The sequence below is a fragment of the Lepisosteus platostomus genome, chromosome 4, assembly GCF_059453375.1.
Source record: "Lepisosteus platostomus isolate fLepPlt1 chromosome 4, fLepPlt1.hap1, whole genome shotgun sequence".
Taxonomy (NCBI): Eukaryota; Metazoa; Chordata; class Actinopteri; order Semionotiformes; family Lepisosteidae; genus Lepisosteus; species Lepisosteus platostomus.
The window spans coordinates 8,788,044-8,811,425 of record NC_142614.1 but is presented as its reverse complement, the minus strand read 5'-3'; the positions used below and the strand labels follow the sequence as shown (position 1 = coordinate 8,811,425).

General features: G+C 54.0%; 1 protein-coding gene across 2 annotated transcripts; it reads left to right on the top strand.

The window, feature by feature from the left end:
- Nucleotides 1-808: 808 nt before the first annotated feature.
- dvl2 (dishevelled segment polarity protein 2) lies at nucleotides 809-22,539 on the top strand. Of its 2 annotated transcripts, none has more exons than XM_088628181.1 (15): nucleotides 809-1,371; nucleotides 12,256-12,325; nucleotides 12,608-12,753; nucleotides 13,110-13,219; nucleotides 13,803-13,932; nucleotides 14,476-14,566; nucleotides 14,794-14,863; nucleotides 15,309-15,448; nucleotides 16,735-16,811; nucleotides 17,552-17,619; nucleotides 17,808-17,948; nucleotides 18,462-18,593; nucleotides 18,717-18,893; nucleotides 19,025-19,243; nucleotides 19,340-22,539. In XM_088628181.1, exons 1-15 carry the CDS (start codon nucleotides 1,211-1,213, stop codon nucleotides 19,897-19,899), a joined length of 2,292 nt encoding a protein of 763 aa, XP_088484307.1. In that variant the 5' UTR covers nucleotides 809-1,210; the 3' UTR covers nucleotides 19,900-22,539. The 2 variants fall into 2 exon arrangements, with proteins under 2 accessions (XP_088484307.1, XP_088484308.1); XM_088628182.1 differs by having other exon boundaries at nucleotides 812-1,371; nucleotides 17,808-17,942.
- Nucleotides 22,540-23,382: the final 843 nt, after the last annotated feature.

Here is a 23,382-nt window from a genome sequence, read left to right as displayed (position 1 = left end):
AGAGAAACTGCCCTTTAGGTATTATGGATGCCAAGATCTTTCTTTACTGAACAGCTTCTGAAGTAAGCTGGTGTGCTGTTTTGCTGGAGGAAGGGTTGGGGGTCTTACGGAAAAGGACAACTATTTTAGGTTGTACAAAGACCACCAGAGGAGCTGCCTTCCACACCCACTGGTGGAAATCGGTCAGCCCTTGTAGCTATAAGCACTGGGCCAGGTTCATGGGGGAGGAGAAACCTCCTTCAGAGTTTATGGAGTCCTGTACTTCACCATAACCAACCGGGCCTCTGGTACCACCTGCAGCAACCTTGGTAACAGGAAGTGATGCAGCAAATGGTCACATGACCGCTGCCAGGAGGCTGGTGACAACTGATTTTTTTTTTTTTTTTTTTTTGTTGTTGATTTGTGTGTGACAATTCAAAAGGGATACACATAACCGTTTTTTTTGTCATGTGCATCCCTGCAGCAGTAGAGAGGTGACATGGGGCCTGGAATAAAGTTTCTTTCCTGTGGTGGGGGAGACAGAGGGGAATTGTGCTTTGTATAAGGAGTACTGGCTGAAACTCTAGAGGAGCATCTGTTCACCTGGAACCCCAAAGAAATGGGCTTTTCGAATTCACTTACTGTCCCTCACAAGGTGGGTGATTTAAGAGCGATTCGCAGGGATGCAGCTTGAGGAGGAGGGAATTGCGCGACCGAGGTTTCGCCAGCGCTCGTGGGTGTACTTGAACTTGCTGCCGGCTGCAGCGCAGGTCCCGAGTGAGAATTGGGAGGGGGGTGGGGGGAGGTGTCTGTGGGCCTATGGCCTCTACGCTCCCGCGACTAGCCGGCACACGTGTGGGGAAGGGGGCAGGGGGCACGTCGGCCAGGACGCAAGCGGCGCCCACCTGACGTCAGACGCCGCGCTGGCTTACAGAGAAAGTTTTTTTTTCCCTCTCTCACTCTTCTCCCCCCCCTTCCCCTCAGTTGTTAGAAAGTTTTTGTTTTGATTTTTTTTCCGGCGTCCGTCTGCCCCCCCCGCCCGCCCCTACTCCTTTCCTCCGTCCTCCTCTGCTGTGGTTCGGGAAACACGGCAAAAGTTGAGGGGGTGGGAGAGCGGAGATAGTTCAGTTTGTAACCTTAAAGCCCGGCGCGCACGACACCGATCCAGCCGCAACAGCGAGCTGGGTGTCCGCTCGGCATCCCCCGTCGGTTCGCAGAAAAGAGGTTGGAAATGGCGGAGACGAAAATCATCTACCACATTGACGAGGAGGAGACGCCGTATCTGGTGAAAATCCCCATCGCCGCGGAGAAAATCACGCTGCTGGACTTCAAGCAGGTCTTGAACAAACCGAACTACAAGTTCTTCTTCAAATCTATGGATCAGGATTTCGGGTGAGGGCGATGCGTGTCTCGGGTTGTTACCGTACGGGAGGGCACGGTGCAAAAGTACATCTGTAGGATCAGTTATAAAACACACACACACGAAACGGATTTAAAAATGTGTGCAAGGGGTTCTCTGCCGGGGAACGTGGCTATCGTGCTGTTTTTTCCCCTAAAAAATGCGGGGCTGTATCTTTCGGGCGCCGTTGGGTAGTTTCAATGAGAATTCATTTTTGAACACGAGAAGGGCATCGGGTGCAATTCGAGGGGTTCCTTGCGCTCAGGTCCCCCGTCTTAAATGGAGGTCGGATTAAGAAAGGGGGGGGGGGAATAGATTTTGACCCTTTGCGAAGACGCGCAATTTGTTTTATCTAGGGGCTTGGAGCACAGGGGTCGAACGAGGGAGAAGGTAAATTATTCAGCTTTGTATGTGCTTGCAGAGGTGGAGGTGTTCGTCTTTGTTTCTGAAACTTTGCTGTGCTTTTTCCCCCCTGTGCTGACATTCCTTGGGGATTTAAGGAACGAAAACCTTTAAAAAGCTCGCGTACGCTTCCTCCCCCACTAACAAAATGGGAAGCACGTTTCGGCAGAAACACAAGGTTTCCGTCTTTTTTTCTGGGGGGGTCGGGGAAAATCTACAGTAGATTTTTGCGAGACGCCTTCTGCAGTCCAGGATAGTCGTCCTCATTTTTTTTGTTTTCCTCCAGACTTACTGTAATTAAAGAAAATCAGCGAGTGTGGACGTGGGGTGGCGGTGTAGCCTGTACCCCCCCCCCCTTCCCAAATTGTACCGTTTCTCTCTCTCTCTCCTGTGCTGTGTTTGTCTGTCTTTGCAAAGAAAAAAAAGTAGGAATTTCTATTATTCCAGCGAACAAAACGAACAGCTTCGGCTCCCGAGAAGGAGTAAAAAAAAAACCCACAGACGAGAGAACTTTTCTAAGAGGGATTAGTGCTCTTTTTCACTACCTGCTTAATCCTTTCTTTTTTTCTGTTGTGAAATCTTTTTTTTTTGGAAACTCCGCCAGATTTCTGCCTCCCAGTACCCCCCTCGCTCCCTCCCTCTCTCTCTTTTTTCCATTTTTCGAGAGCCGCTTCCTTTTAAATGACCTCGTTCATTTCTACGATTTCCTCAATTCGGGGCCGATTTGAGGATTTAGGTTTCCTGCTTAGACGCCGAAGGGAGATCTCTTCAGATCTGCGGCCCCGGTCTGCAGCTTTTTTTTTTTGTTCTTGGAAGCCCTCTCTCTCTCTCTCTCCCAGGCGTCATGGCGGCGCTCACCGCTGCCTCCCAGCTCCAGGGGGGTCTGGGCTTCAGTTCCAGACGGGGACACCCGTCTGTGTGGAGTTAGCATGTTCTCTTCCCAAATTCCCACTCGCCTCTCCCAGGAAAACGCCCCCCCCCCCCTTACCCCCTCCCCCCAGGGTGTGTTTAAAGAAATTTCATCCGTTTTGTTTGTGTGTGAGGGGATTCCCAGTACGAGCAGTTCTGACTTGGGGACTTGAGGGAAAAATTGAAGCGCATGAGCTCAGTGAGCAGAATACTGTCTTAACTCGTTTGCTTCAGTGGCAGGGTGTTGGTATTGTTCTGTGTGCATGTGTGCAGTGCACAGTACAGCTAGGGTTACATTGAAGGAAGTAGCTCAAGAGGTTTTGCTGGTTTTAAACTCCTTTGTCATGGTATTCATCAGCTTTGCTTAATGGCTTCAAATGTTCCGCAGCTCGTCTGTCACATGAGTTTGAAGCCTCAGAGTGTCCTGATAATGCAGTCGCTGTACGCGGTGGCAGCTCAGAGGAGCCAAGCTTGCCCTCGCTTTGTGTGTTACCACCCGGACTGCTCATGACTCGCCTCTTAATAACGGGAACAATAGCTTTTACTTAGAAAGTGCCTTTCCAAACCCACAGATGGCATATGCATAGTGATAAAGAAAAATCCCAAAAAAGTACGATAAAGAGTAAGGCAAAAAATAAATAAAACGAGAATTTGTCTCGTCGCGTCTGAGGAAAGGCACCCCCCCGTAACCGTGGAGCAGCGACGGGAGAGTCTCAGAAAGTCAGAGGTTCAGTCCCGAGCGCAGTGAGCAAAGGGCCAGCCTGCGCTGACCAGAGCCCAAGAGGCGGTGTGAACATGCAGGGGCCGGCTCTTTTAAAGCTTAAGAAAGTCAGTCGCAAGATCCCCCATCGAACAGGAGACGTTATAGGCAGCCAGTGTAGAGATTTCAGTGTGGGACTGAAAGGCAGCTGCTGGGAGTTCACAGTCTAGCTGTTATGGGTAAATTGCAATTTACTGAGGCCTGTCAGTGAGAGCAACAACTCCCACCCCCCTTCGGAGACTTTTACTCGCTTAGCTTCTGCTTTAGGAAAGGCGCTACAGCAAATCAGGGAGCAGGTCTGCATCAAAGTCCCGTGGCAGAGAAGACCGGAAGAGCTTGATCTACTGGACATCCTCTTCGATTTAAAAAAAAAAAGTCCTGATCAGACAGTGACCAAATTCTAATAATCCTTCCTTACACTTATATAGCGCTTTTCTGGACACTCCACTCAAAACACTGTACAAGTGATGGGGACTCCCCTCCGCCAGCACCAGTGTGCAGCCCCACCTGGATGATGCACCAGCACTCTCCCCACATGCCAGCTGATTCTCCCCCCTGCTCCCCGGTTCTGTCTTCTGCGTCTGCTCCCTGAAACCTCGGCCGCTCTCTGCTGTCGCCCTTCCCTGACGAAGGCCCCGTTCGGTAGGTGTCTACTCCTGTCCCGGTGCCCCCGCACCGCCGACCAGACTGTTTCCCGGCAAGGTTTAGGTTTGCAAGCAGGAAGCAATCCCTCGCTGTCCGAGCAATATGGAGGCGTAGTAACTTCTTCCCGGTTTTTTCACGAGAGCAATGGGCTCTCGTGAGGCACTGCTGAGATTCTGCTTCTCTCCACCTTCTTTCCTTAATTATCCTCATTTTCCCACGTTTGTGATAATCCAGGTTTTCTAATCTGATGAGGAAGTTGCTCTTTATTTTTACTACATTTGAACTTTTTTCTCATAGAGGCTTGTGTGTGTTCAGTGCGGATTGTACAGGATAGTACCTGATGTTTATGCACGTGCTAAGGACTGGAACGATGTAACTACTGGAGGGGACTGGACCGTAAATGAGCAGGAGTGTGATTGTGTTCCTACCCGTTGTTTGTACATCGGCCAAAGACTTTAAGCATGTCTGCAAATAATTAACCTGGAGTGTCATTGTTTCGTCAGCTCTGTGCTGTATTAAGGTGAGATTTGGGTCCTTGAGGAATCACGTCTCTGGAAGCAGTCACAGATTATAATCCAGGAATAACAGGAACTTCATGTGCATTGTGTGAGGTTTTCAGGATTTACACTGCCTAGATTCAAGAGCAGTAGAACTAAGTCATCTTTTATTCCCCCAGCTATTGACCTGCTCAGTTTGGACAATTGACTGTTTATCTTGCTTTCTATATGTTTATTTTCTTTCTCATCCTACGTGTGTTTCGATGATCTGTTAGTGGGTTCACGTTGTGTTAAATGTATTGTGTAATTAGAATTTCCCCTGTGGGACAATAAGGAAAAAGAGGAGTTACTGGCCTGAGAATGAGAGTTGCCTGTATCCTGCAGGGTGCTCTGGAGTGGGTGATCCTGGCCCAACAGAGCCGCGGGTCACCCTTCGATCTTTGCTAATGACCACTGATTGCACAGTGGAACGGGAGGCGTGTGCTCCAGCTGTGCCTCCTGACAGACAGAGTGAGGGGAAAGCTGGACGCAGCGTTGCACGGATGAGCGGTTCTGTGCACATTTCCCCATCGGAACTGAAGAACGCAGTGGTTGCCGTAGGAAGGAGTCGGGTTGGGCTGCAGGGAGATCTCACTCAGCGGTTTCTTACAGGATCTGCTGAAGACACACGGTGGGGCGGTTTGTTCCACCCACCCACCACACTTTGTATAAAGACGGGCCTCCTGCTGTCATCCTTGAGTGAGCTCCCTCTTAATTTCCTTCTTGTGCTTAATTTCCCCTGTGTCTCTGCTTCACATGTGGTCTTGAGGTCCAGTCCACAGTCCTGACCTGGCCATGTTGCCTTTCAGGAACTGGGGAGCTGGTATAGAGCCCCCTCATCTTCCTTGATGTTTGGGACTAGAGAGATTCAGCGCCTTTGACCTGGGTGTGTTGCAATCTTAGCTAAAGAATGACCTGTACTTGCCTTTTTTTTTTTCCTGTACCCATTCCAAGACACTCTTCCGCAGTGTGGCAGCCTCATCTATTCCTAGCTGCTGGTTTCAGGACACCCAGGTAATCCCTGCTGAGCCGGTGCTCTGTAGGTACAGAGTGGGCTCAGCTGGAGGTGAGCGTGTTGTTCAACACTCCCGCATGCTGTAGCAGATCGCACCCAGCCTGGCGAGACAGTGGCACCGCGGGATGCTGCGTTTGGTTATTCAGATGACGTTTTGAATTGCGTGCGTGTTGGCAGTGGAGGGGAGGGGGGCCGGCGGTGGACCCTGATTTAAATCCCTGACACTTCATCACTCCAGAACAGCTGCCACACACTCTATCAATCAGTCACCTCTCACCTCTTGGGCAGACATGATGAAACTGTGTCGCCTGGCCGGAGAGAGAGAGAGAGAAGTTCCTGCGTTCTGTGCAGATTTTGGGGCCACTGTGATTTAATAAGCATCCTCTCTGGGATAACCTTGCACAAAGTTAATGCACAGGGCCAGTGGAGCACACAATATTCCAGCCAGAGACGTTTTTCAAATCTTTCTAGTAATTTGGACAAGGGGGCATCGCGCAGGGACAGGAGACGGGTCGGAGCAGGAATTTGTCAGCCGGGTTTGCTGCAGGTGTGTCCGGACTGGAAGGGCAGACAAGTCTCGTTACGGGAAGCTTGCGCTGATCTGCATTGTAACAAGCCTGGGCTGGAACCTTGCTTTGCGCATGTGGGTTAGGCTCTGGAGGAAGTGAGCGGGGGAAGGAATTGGCGGTTGCGCTCGCCCTGCCCCGGGGGACAGCTGCATGGAATAGTTCCAGCAAAGACCATCTCGGTCTTCTTACAGATGCTGGGGGGGGAGTTTGTTGTTTTTGAATGCAGAACACTTTTTGCTTGTTCTGTGGTTTTCCTTTTCCTCCCAATTATTGGTGTCCCTATAAGTTTCACCAGGTGTGAGGACATTAAAGTCCAGGCTGGACGAGTCACGGGCAGGGAGTCAGGACCCAGGGACGCCTTTGCCATCAGGTCCTGAATCAGATCGCAGATTAGGAAAGTCCGGGCTGGAGCCTTGCCGATTGTTAGCTGAGATCTATAATGCAGTAAAAGCAGAGTTAGGGCTGCATCTCGGGGAACTCGGTAGGAATGGAGGCTCCAGTAAGCACAAGACCAGTTCCTTTGCAGACTTACTGTGGCAAACATGCCAAAGGGCAGGGCTTGGGGATGGCACACAGTGGTGTGGTGGTTACCTCTAGTGCACCTCGGCTCCAGGGTTCGAGGTTTGATTTGAGTTCGGGTCACCTTCTGTGTGGAGTCTGCGCGGTCACCCAGTGTTCAAGTGGGGTTTCTTTGGGTGTGTGAGTTTCTGCCCTCTTCCCAAAAGCGTGCAGGTTAGGGTGACTCTGAATTGCCCCTGTGTGGGCTGTTTCACATGAGGCCAGCCGAAGGTGTGAAAACGACAGACGCAGAACCCAGTGAGTCAAAAGGCCTCCTCTCCTTTGATGGAGCAGAAACGTGTTGTGCTGTGAGGCAAGTGCGTGAGTAGGTTAGCGCCCCCATCTTAGACGGTGCTCTTGTGCACCCCTCCCTCCCTCGTTTCCCCAAGCAAGCACATCATGCCAGGCTGAGCAAAACAGTTTGAGGTGGGGGCTCCCGTTAACTGGCCCTTAGAAGTGAGTGCTGGCTTCCGCAGTGCAGCCAGGCGGTTTGTACCGCTTGCCTACTCCCGGAGCCAGTCCAGGCTGCTGGGGAGAGAGGCTCCAGAGCAGGTAATGAAGTCAGGGTGCCAAGTCCTTTCCCGAAAGCAGCAAACATCTCGTGTGGTTGCTGATCTCATCCAGCTGTTTCCTGAAAGAAGCCAGGATATGGGCTTTAGCGTCATGTGCTGGGTAGCTTGTTCCACACTCCCACCACCCTTTGTGTAAAGAAGCGCCTCCTGTCCTCGATTCCATCTGCACTTCCCTGTAGATTCCACTCAGGCCCTCCCCCTCCCCCCAGTCTTGCATTGCCCCCTGCAGAACGGAACCCTGGAGGATTTTGCTCACTGGCATCGGGCTGGGATTCGAACCCTGCGCGGTGTGGGTGGTGTGCCGAGACGCACCCCATCGGCCTGCTCCCATCCAGCGGCGCCCCTTCCCCAGTCCCCCAGATTCCATCTCCTTTGCTTTCCAGCCAGGTTTTGCAGGCCTGTTTTTTTTTTTTGTGTGGTTGTTTTACACACAGGGACAGCTGCCAAAGCGCGGCTGGCGGAGACAGACCATTTGCTGGCTGTCTGGAGAGGGCCCAGGCTGGAGCAGAGTCAACAGGAAGGCCAGTGGGGGTGGGTCGGTGGGGTGTGGGGATCCTGGAGGGGGTGGCCGGTGTGTGTGTGTGTGTGTGTGTGTGTGTGTGTGTGTGTGTGTGTGTGTGTGTTTGGGGAGTTAAGGTGGGGCATCAGTGCAGAGGCTCCTCTGGTTGTCGGACTTGACGCAGCTGGGAAACATCCCAGGAGGCCCTGCTCCGCCCGCGGATGGACGTTCCGGGTCTCCTGCTCCGCGGAGAAGGGAGATTTCCGTCCCCCCCGACAGTGGGGCCTGGTCGTGGTCTCCGAGGCGGCAGCGGCACGGAAGCGAAGATAGCGCCCCCTGTCTCTGGGCGCCGGTTTTGCATCATGCCGCTCCTTCGCCGTCGGGAACGGTTTGCGCCCCTCCTTGGTGGGTTTGGTTCGGCGCCCGTTGCGCGCCCTGCGTTGGAGAAGACCCCCCTGCGCCCGTGTCCTGTGTGATCTCTCTCTCTCTCGCTGGGCGCGGGGGCTCAGGGCCGAGTGTTTGTCTGGAGGTCTGCGGGAGGAGGCGTCTTGTTTCCCACGGCCCCCTGGGAGAGCCCGAGTGGGTTTCTGGGTTTCTGAGCGCAGGCGGGGGTCAGAATCTGGGCACCCCCTCTCACGCACACACGAATCCCCCCCAGGGACGCCGCGGGGGGGCTGTGGAGCTGTGTGGAGTTAATTCAGCCCCAATCGGATGAGTGTGTGAAGTCGGGAGGAGCTCGGTGTAACGCAGGCCAGCCATTTCATTTGCGTGTGTGTGTTTGCAAGACAGTAATGAAGGACAGATGTGGAGGTGCTGCAGGGAATGATCCCACTGTCTGCCTGTGTGTGTGTGTGTGTGTGCACGCAGTAGTGCTGGCAGCAGGGTGTGTGTGGGGAGTGTGTATGTGTTTGTGTGTGTGAAGTGTGTGTGCAGTACTCCTGGCAGCAGGGTGTTTATGGGGAGTGTGTATGTGTTTGTGTGTGTGTGTGCAGTAATACTGACAGCAGGGTGCTTGTGTGGGTCGTGTGTCTGTGTGTGAGGTGTGTGCAGTAAAACTGACGGCAAGATGCTTGGGTGTGTGGGTTGTGTGTCTGTGTGTGAGGTGTGTGTGCAGTAAAACTGACGGCAGGGTGCTAGTGTGAGGTGTGTATTGGCAGCAGGGTGTATGTGGGGAGTGTGTATGTGTTTGTGTGTGTGTGTGTGAGGTGTGTGGGGAATGTGTGTGCAGTATTACTGGCAGCAGGGGCCGGTGTGTGTTTCCGTGTGGAAACTGTGTGTTTGTGTGTAGTAGGATGGGCAGCAGGATGCCTGTGTGTGTGTGGGGGGTATGTACTGCATGTGTTTGCGTGTGTGGGGAGTGTGCACACAGCAGTACTGGCAGCAGGGAGTGTGTTTGTGTGTGTGGCGAGTGTGCACGCAGCAGTATTGGCAGTTAATAATCATGCCTGTGTTATTCTGTGGAGACGGAATGGGTTTGATGAGGGAGTTGGAACGAAAAGTCTGGAATCGACCCCATCCTGTCTTGTTTTAAATCAGAATCTGCCAGACGTGTTTGCTTTGGGTCTGTGTCTGCCCCGTGCGGAGCTTGGAACAGGAGAGGAGAACAGAATAAACCTTCCCACATCTATACGAATGCAGATGTGTGTGTGTGTGTGTGTCTGTGTGTGTGTGTCTGTGTGCGCAGCCTGTCCTGAGGACAGGATCTTCTCAGAATGTACTGTGTTGCTTTTGTGGGGACGGAGGCTTCCTCCAGTAATTTTCTACCATTGCTTTAAGGGTGTGATGGATTTTTACAGGGCCAGTTAGAAGATCCTTAGTATCTCTGTGATCGCCGAGGCCCGGAGCCTCTCTCTGCCCACGTGACTGCCATACTCCAGTGGACGTGTCCCCCAGCCTCTGTGGAAACTCTGTGGATGGATTGTTATTGAATCATTGTTCTCGTTGGAATGTGTTCAACAGCCACTAAGTGCTGTCCAGTAAGTGCGTGCAGTTTGTTCAGCTTGGCAGCTCTGCAGGGCTGATCTAAGACTCCACTGTAGTCCTGAGAGGCCCCCTGTTCTTCCTACATCCACTCCTTGAAGCTGCCCCCCTTATAAACAGCACCGACAGGGAAACCCAGCCCATTCGTGAGTGCTGTAGAAAGTATTTGTGCTGCTTTCGTTCTCCCGAGATATAGCGCCTTAAATCTTTGGGGATCTGACGTCGCTCACCACCCTGCCCCTCCAGAAAGCCACGGGAGAGCCGAACCCGTCTCATTCTGTAGTGCCCTGCCTGTGCGGTTTGTGCTGTTGAAAGTAGCTTCTGAGGGGCTCTCATTCCCGCAATATAGCGCCTTTTTCCGGCGGCTGAGTGGCATCGCATCCCCGACAGAACAAGGTGCTGCATGTGGAGAACGAAGGAAGCAAAACCAGCACGAGTGGATCAGTGCCGAATGCCGGGGGTTTCACTGTTGGTGCTGTTGGTAGGAGGGCCAGCTTCACAGCCCTTCTAACCTCACCCGTGATGTGGGTGCTGCCACCTAGTGGCTGTGTGCTCAATAACCGACACACTGGTGCACCAGTGGAAAGAGGGGGCAGGGAGTTCAGTTCAATTCAAAGCACCTTATTCATCCCCAAGAGGCAATTTATGCAGCAGGCAGTGCGAGGGAGAATACATTCCAGATAAATCCGGTAAAAAACATGGTATCGCAATATTCCAAAGAATAAAAGAAGCAAAAGGCCCATATAATGAATTACAAAGTGCATGTACATTGTATCTATTATTATTATTATTATTATTATTATTATTATTATTAATAATAATAATAATATCTTTCACTTTAAGTGCTTTTCTGGACACTCCACTCAAAGCACTTTACAGGTAATGGGGTCTCCCCTCCACCACCACCAGTGTGCAGCCCCACCTGGATGATGCAATAGCAGCTATAGTACACCAGTACACCCTCACACACCAGCTCTCAGTGGGGAGGAGAACAGAGTGATGAAGCCAGTTCAGAGATTATTAGGAGGCCATGACTGGTAAAGGCCAGGGGGAAACTTGCCAAGGACATTGGGGTAACACCCCTACTCTTTTCAAGAAACATCCTAGGATTTTTAATGACCACAGAGAGTCATTGAGAGACTCAGTTTAACGTCTCATCAGCTCTTCCAGCAGTAGCCTTAGCTTTCCCAGGAGTCTCCCATCCAGGTACTGGCCAGGCTCACACCTGCTGAGCTGCAGGGGGATAGAGCTGCTGGCCCCAAATCGAGTGCTGTACGATAGTGTTGGGGGTCTGTGCAGACAGTGACGTGAATGTGTCACCCCTCAATTCTGCCCCAGTCTCTCTCAGGTGCACACTCGTTTTTTGGGGGGGCGCTTGGTGGCCGTGCAGTGGGTTCCCCAGCCTGTCGAGGGGTGTTTGTGGGGTGCAGCACGCGGGTGTCCTGGCAGTGCGGGAGGGAGCGGACTGGATCACAGCCAGCGGGCAAAACCGTCTCCTCGCAAACACAAATGCTGCCGTTCTCCGGCAAGGGAAAAAACACACCCGGCAGCTCTGTCGGGCCCCCGTCTGTCTTCCCAGGAAAAACCGTTGGAATCGGACAGAGACAGAACGGGAGTGGGCCGGGAGATGGCTTGGTCTCGGATGAGCTGAGAAACGTGCTGGTTTTCAAGGCCCAGAGTAGGAAAGGGCAGAAGAGGCCGAGGAACAAGACAGCGTTTTATTCCAACAGCACCTGCCTGTCCCGGTCCTCTCCAGCGGGAGAGGTTTTGTCTCGCGGATCACTAACCCCACTCGTCCTCTGGGCTTGCACCTCTTGAACAGAATCCATGTCATAAAGCTCCTTTAGAGCCATTTCAGGGTGTAAAAATGCTTAAAGGAGCAATAACCCCTGAGAAAAACACAAGGGTGTATATGTGAACAGGAAGAGCAGGGGAACGTTTCAGCTGACGAGCCACCTTTGGCGTCTTCTTTACACGTCAAGAAGGCCGAATCATTGCATTTCTCCTTTCTCATTTTCAGGCAGTCTCTACAAGCCATGCTCGTGCTGTGCCGCCCAACTAAAGGTTAGCGGTTAGACTTAGACTGGCTCAGCATGAACAGTGAAACACAGGCCAGAAGATACAAGTGGAAATTAAGGAGAAGTGCAATTAAGACCGAGAGCAGGAGGCACTTCTTTACACGAAGGGTGGTGGGAGAGTGGAACAGACTACCCTGCCATGGGGTTGAAACTGGCTTCCTTCAGGAAATGGCCAAATGAGACCCTTGGATCAATGAACTACTTGCTATCAAACGGGTTAGGAGGTCCAAATGCTCTCCTTTCTTATACTCCTCCACTGGGCGCCAGAAGAAGCTGTGCAGTCCAGTCTCGAGCACACCTGCCTGTGTGACGAAGTGTATCAAAGTTAGATCCGTCTACTTTTCTGTGTCCCAGGGTGGTGAAGGAAGAGATATCGGATGACAGCGCCAAGCTTCCCTGCTTCAACGGAAGAGTTGTGTCATGGGTGAGGACTTCCGCCCAGGGGTGAAGGCACACGCCTCCTGTCTCCCAGCTCCCAGGCGACCTGTCCTGCAAAGGGCTTTTCTCCCAGGGATGGCTGCCAGGAGGTGTGCTGGGGAGGGGGGGGAGGAGATGATTTAGGGTGCACAGAAACAGATCCTTAGGCCATGTCACGGGCAGTAATTGCTTTTAGGTTCCCCTAAGTTTTTTTTAATAATTAAAATAAGGGGAAGATTTCTCTCCGTCCTTCCTCATCGCTCAATCGTCCTGCCTTCTCTGCTCACAGCTGGTGTCCTCGGACAGCCCCCAGACGGAGCCGTCGCCCCCCCCAGTGGAGGTCCGCGCCGAGCCTTCCCCACCCCCTCCTCCGCTTCCCCCGCCCCCCGCGGAGCGCCCTGGGGGTATCGGCGACTCCCGGCCCCCCTCCTTCCAGTAAGTCTTACCCCCCCCGGACGTCTGAAAAGATTTCATATCATTTACTGGGGAAACTGGATGGCACTGGATGTTAAGAATATCAGTATTTTTTTTTGGTGAATGTAAGATTTTTTTTCCCCATTATTGTCTAATAAGAACAAGAATTAGGGATTGAAAAAAATAAACAAGTCGTCCAAAGTTGGGGGTGGGGGGGGAGATGGTTACAAAAAAAGAGTAATAAGCTTGTAGTACAGTAGGGGGTGTTCGTGTCCTCTTGATGAAATAATAGCGTTGATAGCGTTTGTGTTTGAATGAGTGAAACGGGGGTCCGAGTCGTGTTAAATCCCTGGTGTCTGCCGACTGCGGTTTTGCAGCCCCAACGTGGCGGGCAGTCTGGAGAACCTGGACGACCACACGGAGACGGAGTCGGTGGTGTCTTGCAGGAGGGAGAGGCCGCGCCGGAGAGAGAGCTTGGAGCCGCACGGTGAGCCCCGCCCCTCGTGTCGCGGCCCCAGGGCAGTATGCACTAGAGGGTGCCTGCGTCTCTTCAGTTGGGAGCAATGGGATCCAAGTGTATTAAGTTGTAAGGGGGTATAGAGAGTGACTTCTGAGTCTATGGAGACCCAGGAACGTGGCTATCAGAATTGGAACCACAAAGGAAACTGGTTTGAGGCGGGGGGGTGGGAAACAGTTCTTTACACCAAGAGTTGTGGGTGCCCACAACACGGGTCTCCAAGCTTTGGGTTCTTTAACAAAAAACGGTTAGGCGCACCCTGGTGGATGCAGTCCTGCTTCCATTCGTATGTGTGTGGAGTTGGACGGGGCACAGCGACAGCGGCACTGGCGTTCGGGTGACACTGCTGACTCCCAGTGCTGCGCTGTTGGGTGTGTTTTCCGGGGTGGGGAGCGCAGCTCCACGCTGCTTGAAAATGTGAGAAATTTGACATCAAAAGGAAATAAGGGGGGAACGCCAAGGGGGGCGTTTCCTGCTGCTGGGAGAGGCAGGGGTTCGGCTTTGGAGATTTGGGGAGCTTTACTCACCCCTCCCCTCTCCCGGCTGTCGGCAGGTCCTCGGCAGAACGGGCAGAGCAGGTTAGAGCGCCACCTAGCGGGCTACGAGAGCTCCACCACTGTGATGAGCAGCGAGCTAGAGACCACCAGCTTCTGCGACTCGGACGATGACGACACCATGAGCAGGTCAGCTGTGGCTGGGGCTCGGGGTTTTGTTGCAGGTTTCACTTCCTGAAGACGGGCTTTTGGTTTTGCACATGTTTTTGCATTTTCCAACCTCTCAAGTTGGAATCTCCTGACTGGAGGAGTGGGGTGTCCCTCACTGACACACTGTGAGCCCCCCCAGTGCCTGTCAGGAGAGGGGTCCCTACTGGAGGAGTGGGGTGTCCCTCACTGACGCACTGTGAGCCCCCCCAGTGCCTGACAGGAGAGGGGTCCCTACTGGAGGAGTGGGGTGTCCCTCACTGACACACTGTGAGCCCCCCCAGTGCCTGACAGGAGAGGGGTCCCTACTGGAGGAGTGGGGTGTCCCTCACTGACACACTGTGAGCCCCCCAGCGCCTGACAGGAGAGGGGTCCCTACTGGAGGAGTGGGGTGTCTCTCACTGTCACACTGTGAGCCCTCAGTGCCTGACAGGAGAGGGGGTGTTATGTAAATGAAAATGCAGGGGGTGGTTCTGGTTGGCGGTATGACGGTATGACGGTGTGACGTTGGCTGTGCTCCGACAGGTTCAGCAGCTCCACGGAGCAGAGCACCGCATCCCGGCTGCTGAAACGACATCGCCGCCGCCGGAAACAGCGCCCCCCGCGCCTGGAGAGGGTAAGTGCGCTGCCAACAGCCGTGCCTTTTGGGAAGGGATGAAGCTGGTTTTACCTGTAATTGAATGTTTTGCTCATAACTGTATGCCTCTGTCTTCAGCAGTGTACTCTGCAGGGACTGTAAGAGTCTAGAGCTTTGTGACTGTGCTCTGTGCCAGGGCAATGCAGAGTTTTCGGCTTCAGTGCCAATAGCTGTTCTGTGTAACGGTGCAGTGTGTTTTGTTACAGGCCTCCTCCTTCAGCAGCGTCACCGACTCCACGATGTCCCTCAACATCATCACTGTCACTCTCAACATGGGTGAGTACAGGCCCCTCCCTGTCTCACACAGCCCTCCTTCTGTAACAGACAGGTGGCGCTGTTCTCGAAGAAGTGACCTGTGAAAATTCCCGCGGTCAGGCTGCTCCAGCGCTGATTTTTAGTCCAGCTCCTTTCTGAATTACTTAATTGATCTGTTCGGATCAGAAGTCAGACCTGTTGTTTTCTTTGACTTCTGATTCATGTTCGAATTGAAAAAGCACATGTGAACCCTCCAGGAATTCTCTCGAGGACTGAAATAGCTGGTTTGGTGCCCATGAGGTTAAATCCCTGGCAATCCTGGACCAGGTTTGGGAACCAGTGGTCTAGTGAGATGGAGCAGAAGTGTTTGTGCAGCATTTGTGGGGACTGCGGCTCTGAAGCAGGCGCAGTTCGACTCTCCCACCTGATCGCAGGGTCATCTCTCTGTCTCTCCCTCCCTGTGCAGAGAAGTATAACTTCCTGGGCATCAGCATCGTGGGCCAGAGCAACGAGCGCGGCGACGGTGGCATTTATATCGGCTCCATCATGAAGGGCGGGGCTGTGGCGGCTGATGGCAGGATCGAGCCAGGAGATATGCTGCTCCAGGTGAGTGGGCGGGGCAAGGGGCGGGGCAAGGGCGGTCACAGGCAGGATTGAGTCAGGAGACATGTTGCTCCAAGTGAGTGGGCGGGGCAAGGGGCGGGGCAAGGGCGGTCACAGACAGGATTGAGTCAGGAGACATGCTGCTCCAAGTGAGTGGGCGGGGCAAGGGGCGGGGCAAGGGCGGTCACAGGCAGGATTGAGTCAGGAGACATGCTGCTCCAAGTGAGTGGGCGGGGCAAGGGGCGGGGCAAGGGCGGTCACAGGCAGGATTGAGTCAGGAGACATGCTGCTCCAAGTGAGTGGGCGGGGCAAGGGCGGTCACAGGCAGGATTGAGTCAGGAGACATGCTGCTCCAAGTGAGTGGGCTGGGCAATAATAATAATAATAACATCACTTTATTAACCCTTTACGATTTCTTGCATTAGGAATTATCTTTTCGCATACCCCAGCTTGCTCTCCATGAGACACACAGACACACAGACAGGGAGAGAGAAGCCTGGGGTCAGAGCGCAGGGTCAGCCATTGTACGGCACCCCTGGAGCAGTTGGGGTTAAGGGCCTTGCTCAGGGGCCCAACGGAGCCCAACCTTCCAGCCACAGGCGCAGATCCACCGCTCTGCCTGCTAAGGCAAGGGGCAGTCACAGGCAGGATCGAGCCAGGAGACGTGGGAGCAGGAGACTTGTCTCCTGACCTACTTAATGCAAACTAAAAATTAGACGTATTAAATGGTTGTGTTATTTTCAATTCTTTTAAACTACTGAGATTTCAGGTTTGGTTATTCAGTTTGGCAACAAAAATAAACACTGCAGCTGAAAAGTACAGTTAAACAAATTTGGTGTTCATGTAAGAATTTAGAGAGCTAGTCAGCAGTGAAAAACTGCAGACACTGAGGTCACAGGCAACATGATTGAGGTAAACTGTATATGGATCATAATGTTTATAAAGATGTTAAAAACAATGTAGAAAAAAACATTTTTGGTTACACTGATAATAAAATGAAGAGGTTCTGATGAAGCTGATGATACAAAGAGCTGTCATTACCCCTTTATTGTTGCCCAAGGCAAGAGAGTTTGAAGTGATTACAGTTAAGTTTATGGAAGGGCTCCCCCTTGTGGCTCAGCTGGTAAGTGTGCCTCTGGCAGGGTTGAGCTCGTGTAGTCTAGGCAGCCCCCCCACCATCCCCTCTGATGCTGTCACCATCACTGCAAGAGAGGAACCACAAGTCCGTTTCAGGCAGACACTAAATGAGCCGTGGTTAACCTCTCTTGTCTTCCTTCTCACCCCCCCAGGTGAACGACATCAACTTCGAGAACATGAGTAACGACGACGCTGTCAGAGTCCTCCGGGAGATCGTGCACAAGCCGGGGTGGGTGCTTGGTGTTGGTCCTGTCCGCGGGCGTTACCTTACCCGATCGCTTTCTGTGTTTTAATAGCGGTTCGGAACAGCGCGATGGATACAATTAGAAATGGGAGCTCACACACCAAAAGACCAGGTACAGAGGTAGAAGGAGGGGCTCATTCACTGAGCTCTGAACAGAAAGGAATCTGGTCCAGTTTGGAAAGCGCATCCCAGTTCCCGCAAGGCAAGAGGCGCGCCCTTGCTGTTATCATTTAAGAGTCCTGTCTGCAAATGATCATGTCTGGGCGAGATCTGAAGGGTTCTCGAACCCCGGTCTTGCAGAACGTTTGTGCTTAGAACAACCAGCAAAAGGTGTCGTGCCCGAAGGTTAAGATGGGGGATAGTTGGGGGGTCCTCACCGAGACCCACAAGTGAAAATTGGGGGGAAGGGGGTGAGATAGAAGAGGGGTGACCTCAGACTTGCTACGCTGGGCGTCTCTCCCTGCCCTGGTGGCGGTGTGGCCCTGCCTTCCGTCCCAGAAGCCTTTGCAATCCCCCTTTCCCGCGCCCTCGCGGGCCGTCTGAATCGCACCAGTTTCATTCTGCAGCTGGCTACAGCGCAGTGCGCGGTGGGAGAGATCGTCGGGTCGCCTGGCTAGTTCCTCATCTGCTGTGGTTTGGGCAGCTCAGGGGTTGATTGGGGCTTTTGGGTCTAGTGAGTAGCGATTAGATTCGAGCAACTAAACTCCTCTCGCTGTGTGTTTCAGGCCCATCATCCTGACGGTGGCGAAGTGCTGGGACCCCTCTCCGCAGGGTTACTTCACCCTGCCCCGGAGTGAGTATAGCCCCCCGGCGCCCTGTCTCACCCCACGCAAGCCAGCCTGCATCCGCCTGGCGCTGTGCCGCTGCCCGTTGACGGCTCTGTGACTTGAGAAATGGGCCCATCCCCAATCGTTGGTCTCACTCTCCTCCCTCGTCTCTTTCATCTGTCCCTCTCTCCTCCCCGTCTGCCCCCTTTCCCAGACGAGCCCATCCGGCCTATCGACCCCGCCGCCTGGGTGTCGCACTCGGTGGCCATGACGGGCGCCTACCCTCCCTACCCTGGCAGCTCCTCCCTCAGCACCATCACCTCCAGCAGCTCCGTCACCGAGACCGAACGTAAGTGTAAGTCCAACCCCCCCCCCCCCTCCCCGATTCTCCACCTGCACGCCTCGGCCGCCGGCCTCCCTCCAGTCAGAACGGTGCAACACGGAGACGACAATCTAGGACTGGACTGTTCCAGAGCCAGAGCTTTCATTGGGCGGTACTGAGGTTCTTCGGGTTCATTTGCATTACCAGTTTCAGAGGTTTAATCCGGGAGTGCTCTGGGACTGTTCCGACTGATAGATCGGGGAGTGCTCTGGGACTGTTCCGACTGGTAGATCCAGAGTGGCTCCAGGACAGTTCTGACTGGGAGATCCAGGGGCGATCCGGGACAGTTCTGACTGGGAGATCCAGGGGCGATCCGGGACAGTTCTGACTGGGAGATCCAGAGGCGATCCGGGACAGTTCTGACTGGGAGATCCAGGGGCGATCTGGGATTATTCTGACTGGGAGATCCAGGGGCGATCTGGGACTGTTCTGACTGGGAGATCTGGGCATCTGTTCATGCCTTCCTTGACATTGCTGTCCCGCCAGGTTTTGACGACTTCAACCTGTCGCTGCACTCGGATATGGCGTCTGTCGCCAAGGCCATGGCGTCCCCTGAATCCGGGCTGGAGGTGCGAGACAGGATGTGGCTGAAGATCACCATTCCCAACGCCTTCCTGGGTGAGAGAGTGAGAGATTAGGAGGGAGAGTGGGACAGAGGGATGGGGAGGGAGTACAGTGTACAGTGACACTGATTGACGATGCCCAGCATAGTTGCTGTGCTGACTGTGAATGTGTCTCCAGGCTCAGACGTGGTGGAGTGGCTCTATCACCACATCGAGGGCTTCCAGGACCGCCGAGAGGCTCGCAAGTATGCCAGCAACCTGCTGAAGGCCGGCTTCATCCGGCACACCGTCAACAAGATCACCTTCTCCGAGCAGTGCTACTACATCTTCGGGGACTTCAGCGACTGCGAGAACTGTGAGTCCCGCCCAGCAGGGGGCGCTGTACTGCCAGCCGGGCGGCTGGGGGTGATGTCATCCGGTCTGGCACGGGGCTGACACATGCTTTCTCTCTCTCTCTCTGTCGCTGTCTTCTCTCTCCGACCGCAGACATGGCCAACCTGTCCCTGAACGATAACGACGGCTCAAGCGGGGCCTCGGACCAGGACACCCTGGCCCCCCTGCCCCTCCCGGGGGCCACGCCCTGGCCGCTCCTGCACTCCTTCCCCTACCAGTACCCCCACCCCTACTCCAGCCAGCCGCCCCCCTACCACGAACTCTCCAGCTACAGCTACACCCAGGGCAGCACGGGCAGCCAGCACAGCGAGGGTACGGGCCGCGCCTTCGTCCTTCTCCCCTCCTCTTCCTCTCTCTCGCCCGCCCCTTCCTCACGTTCCACCTGTCTCTCTCTCTCTCTGTCCGCAGGCAGCCGGAGCAGCGGGTCGACGCGCAGCGAGGGGGAGAGGCGCCGGGGGGGTAAAGGGGGCAGCGGGGGCAGCAGCACGGGCGGGGGAGGGGGCAGCCGGGAGGAGAAGTCCTCCGGGGGTGGCGGAGGGGGCGGGGCGGACTCGCGCTCAGGCAGCGGCAGCGAATCGGAGTACTCCACCCGCAGCAGCCTGAGGCGGGACCACGGCTCGGCCACGCCCAGCGAGCACAGCCACCACAGCCAGCGCTCGCACCACAGCCAGCGCGCCCCCGCGCCCCACCTCCCCTACGGCTCCCCCGGGATCCCCCTGCCCTACAACCCCATGATGGTCATGATGCTGCCCCAGCCACACCCCCACCCCGGCCTGGCTCCCCACCCCCACCCCCACGCGGGGCACCTGCACCCGCACGCCCTGCCCCCCACGTCCACCCCTGGCGGGCCCCCCGGGGCCCCCCCGACCAGGGACCTGGGCTCTGTGCCCCCCGAGCTCACCGCCAGCCGCCAGTCCTTCCACCTGGCCATGGGCAACCCCAGCGAGTTCTTCGTGGACGTCATGTAGCCCGCCCCGTCGTGGCTCCCTGGGGTGGGGTGGGGGGAGAGGGGGGGTGTTGTAGAAGTGGCAGGATGGGGGCAAGGGTCCCCCGATTCCCTGATCCCCCGTGGATATTGAGTACGAATCTAGCGTAGCCGAGAAAACAAAAGACAAGGAACCGAACAAGCCAAACGGTGATGGAGGATTGCTAAATGGTGAAATAGTGGCGCCGGAATCTCCTAAACGGGTGCTTTTTTTAGTCCTCCTCCTTGCCCCCCACGCAAGAGAAGCCCGACCCGAGCCAGACCTCCCCCTCCCCCTCCCCCGGCCCGTTGCGGGTCCTGCAGACCACGGCAGCGGTTCTCACGGCTCCCGGGACGCGCCCCCTGCTTGGGAGACAACGAGTCACGGGGAGCCCATCTGGGATGAACGCCCTCAGAGGGCCCAGGAGTTAGAACGTCGGTCCTGGGATGTTAACCACGCACAAGCCCGGCTGCTGTTCCAACCCGGACGCCTTCCGTTCGGGCCGTCGCGGCGGCGCGATCACAAGGCCTCTTACCGAACGGACGTCGCCGTCGGTGGGAGCTGTTCATTCACTCCCTGCCCTCCGCCCCCTCGTTGCTTTCTGAGAAAAGGGTTTTTGGGCGTCTGGCAGCTTCATCTAGAAAGATCAGACTCTGACTTATCTTTGGGGATTCATTTCGAGATCTGGTGCCGGACGGATTCACATAAAAGATCGGAAATGGACCCACTCCCGGGGGAAGGGCGAGACTGATTAGATTAGGGCTGAAAGGGACCTCTCTATCCTTCTCCACAACCTGAAAGAGCCTGGAGGCCGTCTGCAAGGGAATCCATGATCTGATCCACAGAAATGCTGTGAGGCAGGACTGGATTTGAAAGATCTCGTGAAATGCGAAGTGAATGAACCGTGTCAGTCAAATGTCACGCCTTTGCTTAATTAGGTACACGCAATGAGCCACACTGTTTGGCTGTTCTCTGTTCCCACCACCGATCGGGTGAGTGAACAGTTGATCAGTGCTATTGATTATTTCTGCTTAGGGTACATCAACTTCTCTCGCCTCGGGATAAGACTTTGGGGAAATTAGGCCAAAAAAAGTCATCGCAAGTCATCAGGCAGCACAGAGGAGAAGCACCGGCGGTGTTCTGCGTAACTGGAAATGTTCCTTTGATGTTATTCATCAGACGCTTTGAAACATCCTGTCCTGCCAAGAGAGTGTTCAGGGAAGCAGAAAGAATATCCGCAGGTTTTCCTGTGTGGGCATTTAACCCCATTACGCCCCCTTTATACTTATTTGATGCTGCAGCTGAAGAATAAGGATGATGGCGAGGAGGCATTTTCCATGGAGTAGAACAGAAGAGGATCTCGACCCCCGATTCCTGGTCCAGGCTGGGATACTCTACCAGCACTGGTCTTTAAAACTCCTTGTCCTGAATCAGGGGAGGCAGAGCTTACCTGCAGCATTCCGTCTGGTAAGTTTCAGTTGCTGTGTAGTCGAGGATCATCCGATGATTCCTCACTGGGCCCTGGGCAGATCGTTGTCCGTCACTCTGGCCCCTGGCCTTGACACTCCCCCCTCCTCCAGCAACGTGTCTTCCCAAGGCCTGATTGCCAGGAAGTTATCCCGACGGACCGCAATTACCTGTTGCGCCCATGCTGAGGAACCAGGTGCAATGTGAACGTGCTTCCCCGCAGCACTTCCTGTCCTTTCTGCTCGAGGAAGCCATATCTCAGCTCCGAAGGACTATTTACTTGAGCTCATTAGTTGCTGCAGCTCCAGTCCTGGACGGTACTATTGGATTGGTGACCAGCTGTGGATTGTGCCTTTAGGGAAGATCATTTTTGGGGGGAACAGATCCCCAGACGAGGCGGTGAGGAGTCCCAGCAGGAACAGCGGAGTCATGAGGCCGAAAGACTTGAGCGGTTTTTATTTCCAGCACCACGCCCGGAATGTCCTTGCCCAGATTAACTTGCACTAACCCTTCGGACAGGCAGTCGGACGGATCCTCACTGTCTTGGGGGTTTTGGGGGTAGAAGGTTGCATTTTTGGCGTTCTGTATCGAGTGGGTGGGGGGTGGGGGCTTTGGTGGGGGGGGGGGCACAGTTTTTGTGGATGGGACTGCTATCTGGGTACTTGATCCTTATTTTGAGTCATTTTGGTTTCACACCGACACTAATTCAACACCTTTAATTCCTGACGCTTGTATGTTCAATGTAGTCTTCCCCCCCCCATCCTTCAGCGGTAATGTTTAAACAGGGGCCTGCAGGTGATGGGACCGCTATCCGCTATGCCCTGCCGGTCTTGCCTGTTCCCCTGTGGTGGTGGAGAAAAGCCGAGAGTCGGGGGTTTGCACCCACTGCAGTGTACGATACGTTACCCCTCTTGAAGCTGGGGGGGGGGGGTTGTGCATGAATGAGCCTGAATATTACTTGTGGGGAGGTTCTCCATATCGCAGACACAACTGGAGCTCCAAGAGGAGTTTTTTTTAACCCGACCTCAAGGTGCTGATGAAGAGACCTGGCAAAATACTGCCTTTACACTTTGTACTTGTTTTTTCCCTCTCTTTTGTGTGTTTGCGAGCGTTTTGTTCATTTTTTGTCACTTATTTTCGATATTTCAAATAAATTTCTACTAGATCCACAATAAACCCTCTTGTTTGTTTTTACTAGTGCTCCGTGTGCTGTAGGTCCTGGAGGCGGCTGGGCTTTGTGCCGGATTAATTACTCAAATTTACTTGTTTAAATGTGTAACGGCGCTCGATGGAGTGAAAACGGGGGCCTACTCTTCAACTATTTATTGACCTGCGGTAAAGTGAGAAAAGCTGTGAAACCCGTAGCGGATACATTTTTATTTATAATCCGGCCACGAGACGGCGCCAAAGTAACTGAATTTTCGGCGCATCGAGGTTGTAAAAAGCTGTCGTATTTAGGACAGTAGTACGTTATCTATTGCGTATAACTATCGCCATGAAATCGTTTTCTGAAGAATATATATAATTATTATAGAATATTCCAGTAAATATTATTATTATTATTATTGTAACGCAACGGGGGCTCAGGCGGGCGCCCTTGCCGCATTAGGTCGGCCCCTGCACCGTCCGGGGCTCGAACCCGGGACTTCCGCGTCTCTCTGCAGTGACCTAGCCCCGTGAGCCAAAGAGAGATCTCTCTACAGCCCAGTAGCTGTGGTCCTGCTATCACAGGGAAGGGCGGTGACGTCACCCGCTCTGGTACGCCGGCTCTTACACAGCGCCTGTCGGCCGTAAGCGTTACATTATTATTATTATTATTATTGCTTGATTAATGTATCACTAGTTTGCAGTTGTTCTCGGTCTTTAGAAACTGACGTGTGTCACTTAACAGACCGGACCTCTCCAGGAATAACGGCTGACCAGTCGTGGTCCTGGAGATCCAGTGTATCTGTACATTTTAAAAGGTTCAGGTGGGGAGCTGCGTCAGCATGCGTAGGCTGCAAAGGAACAAGTCATAGG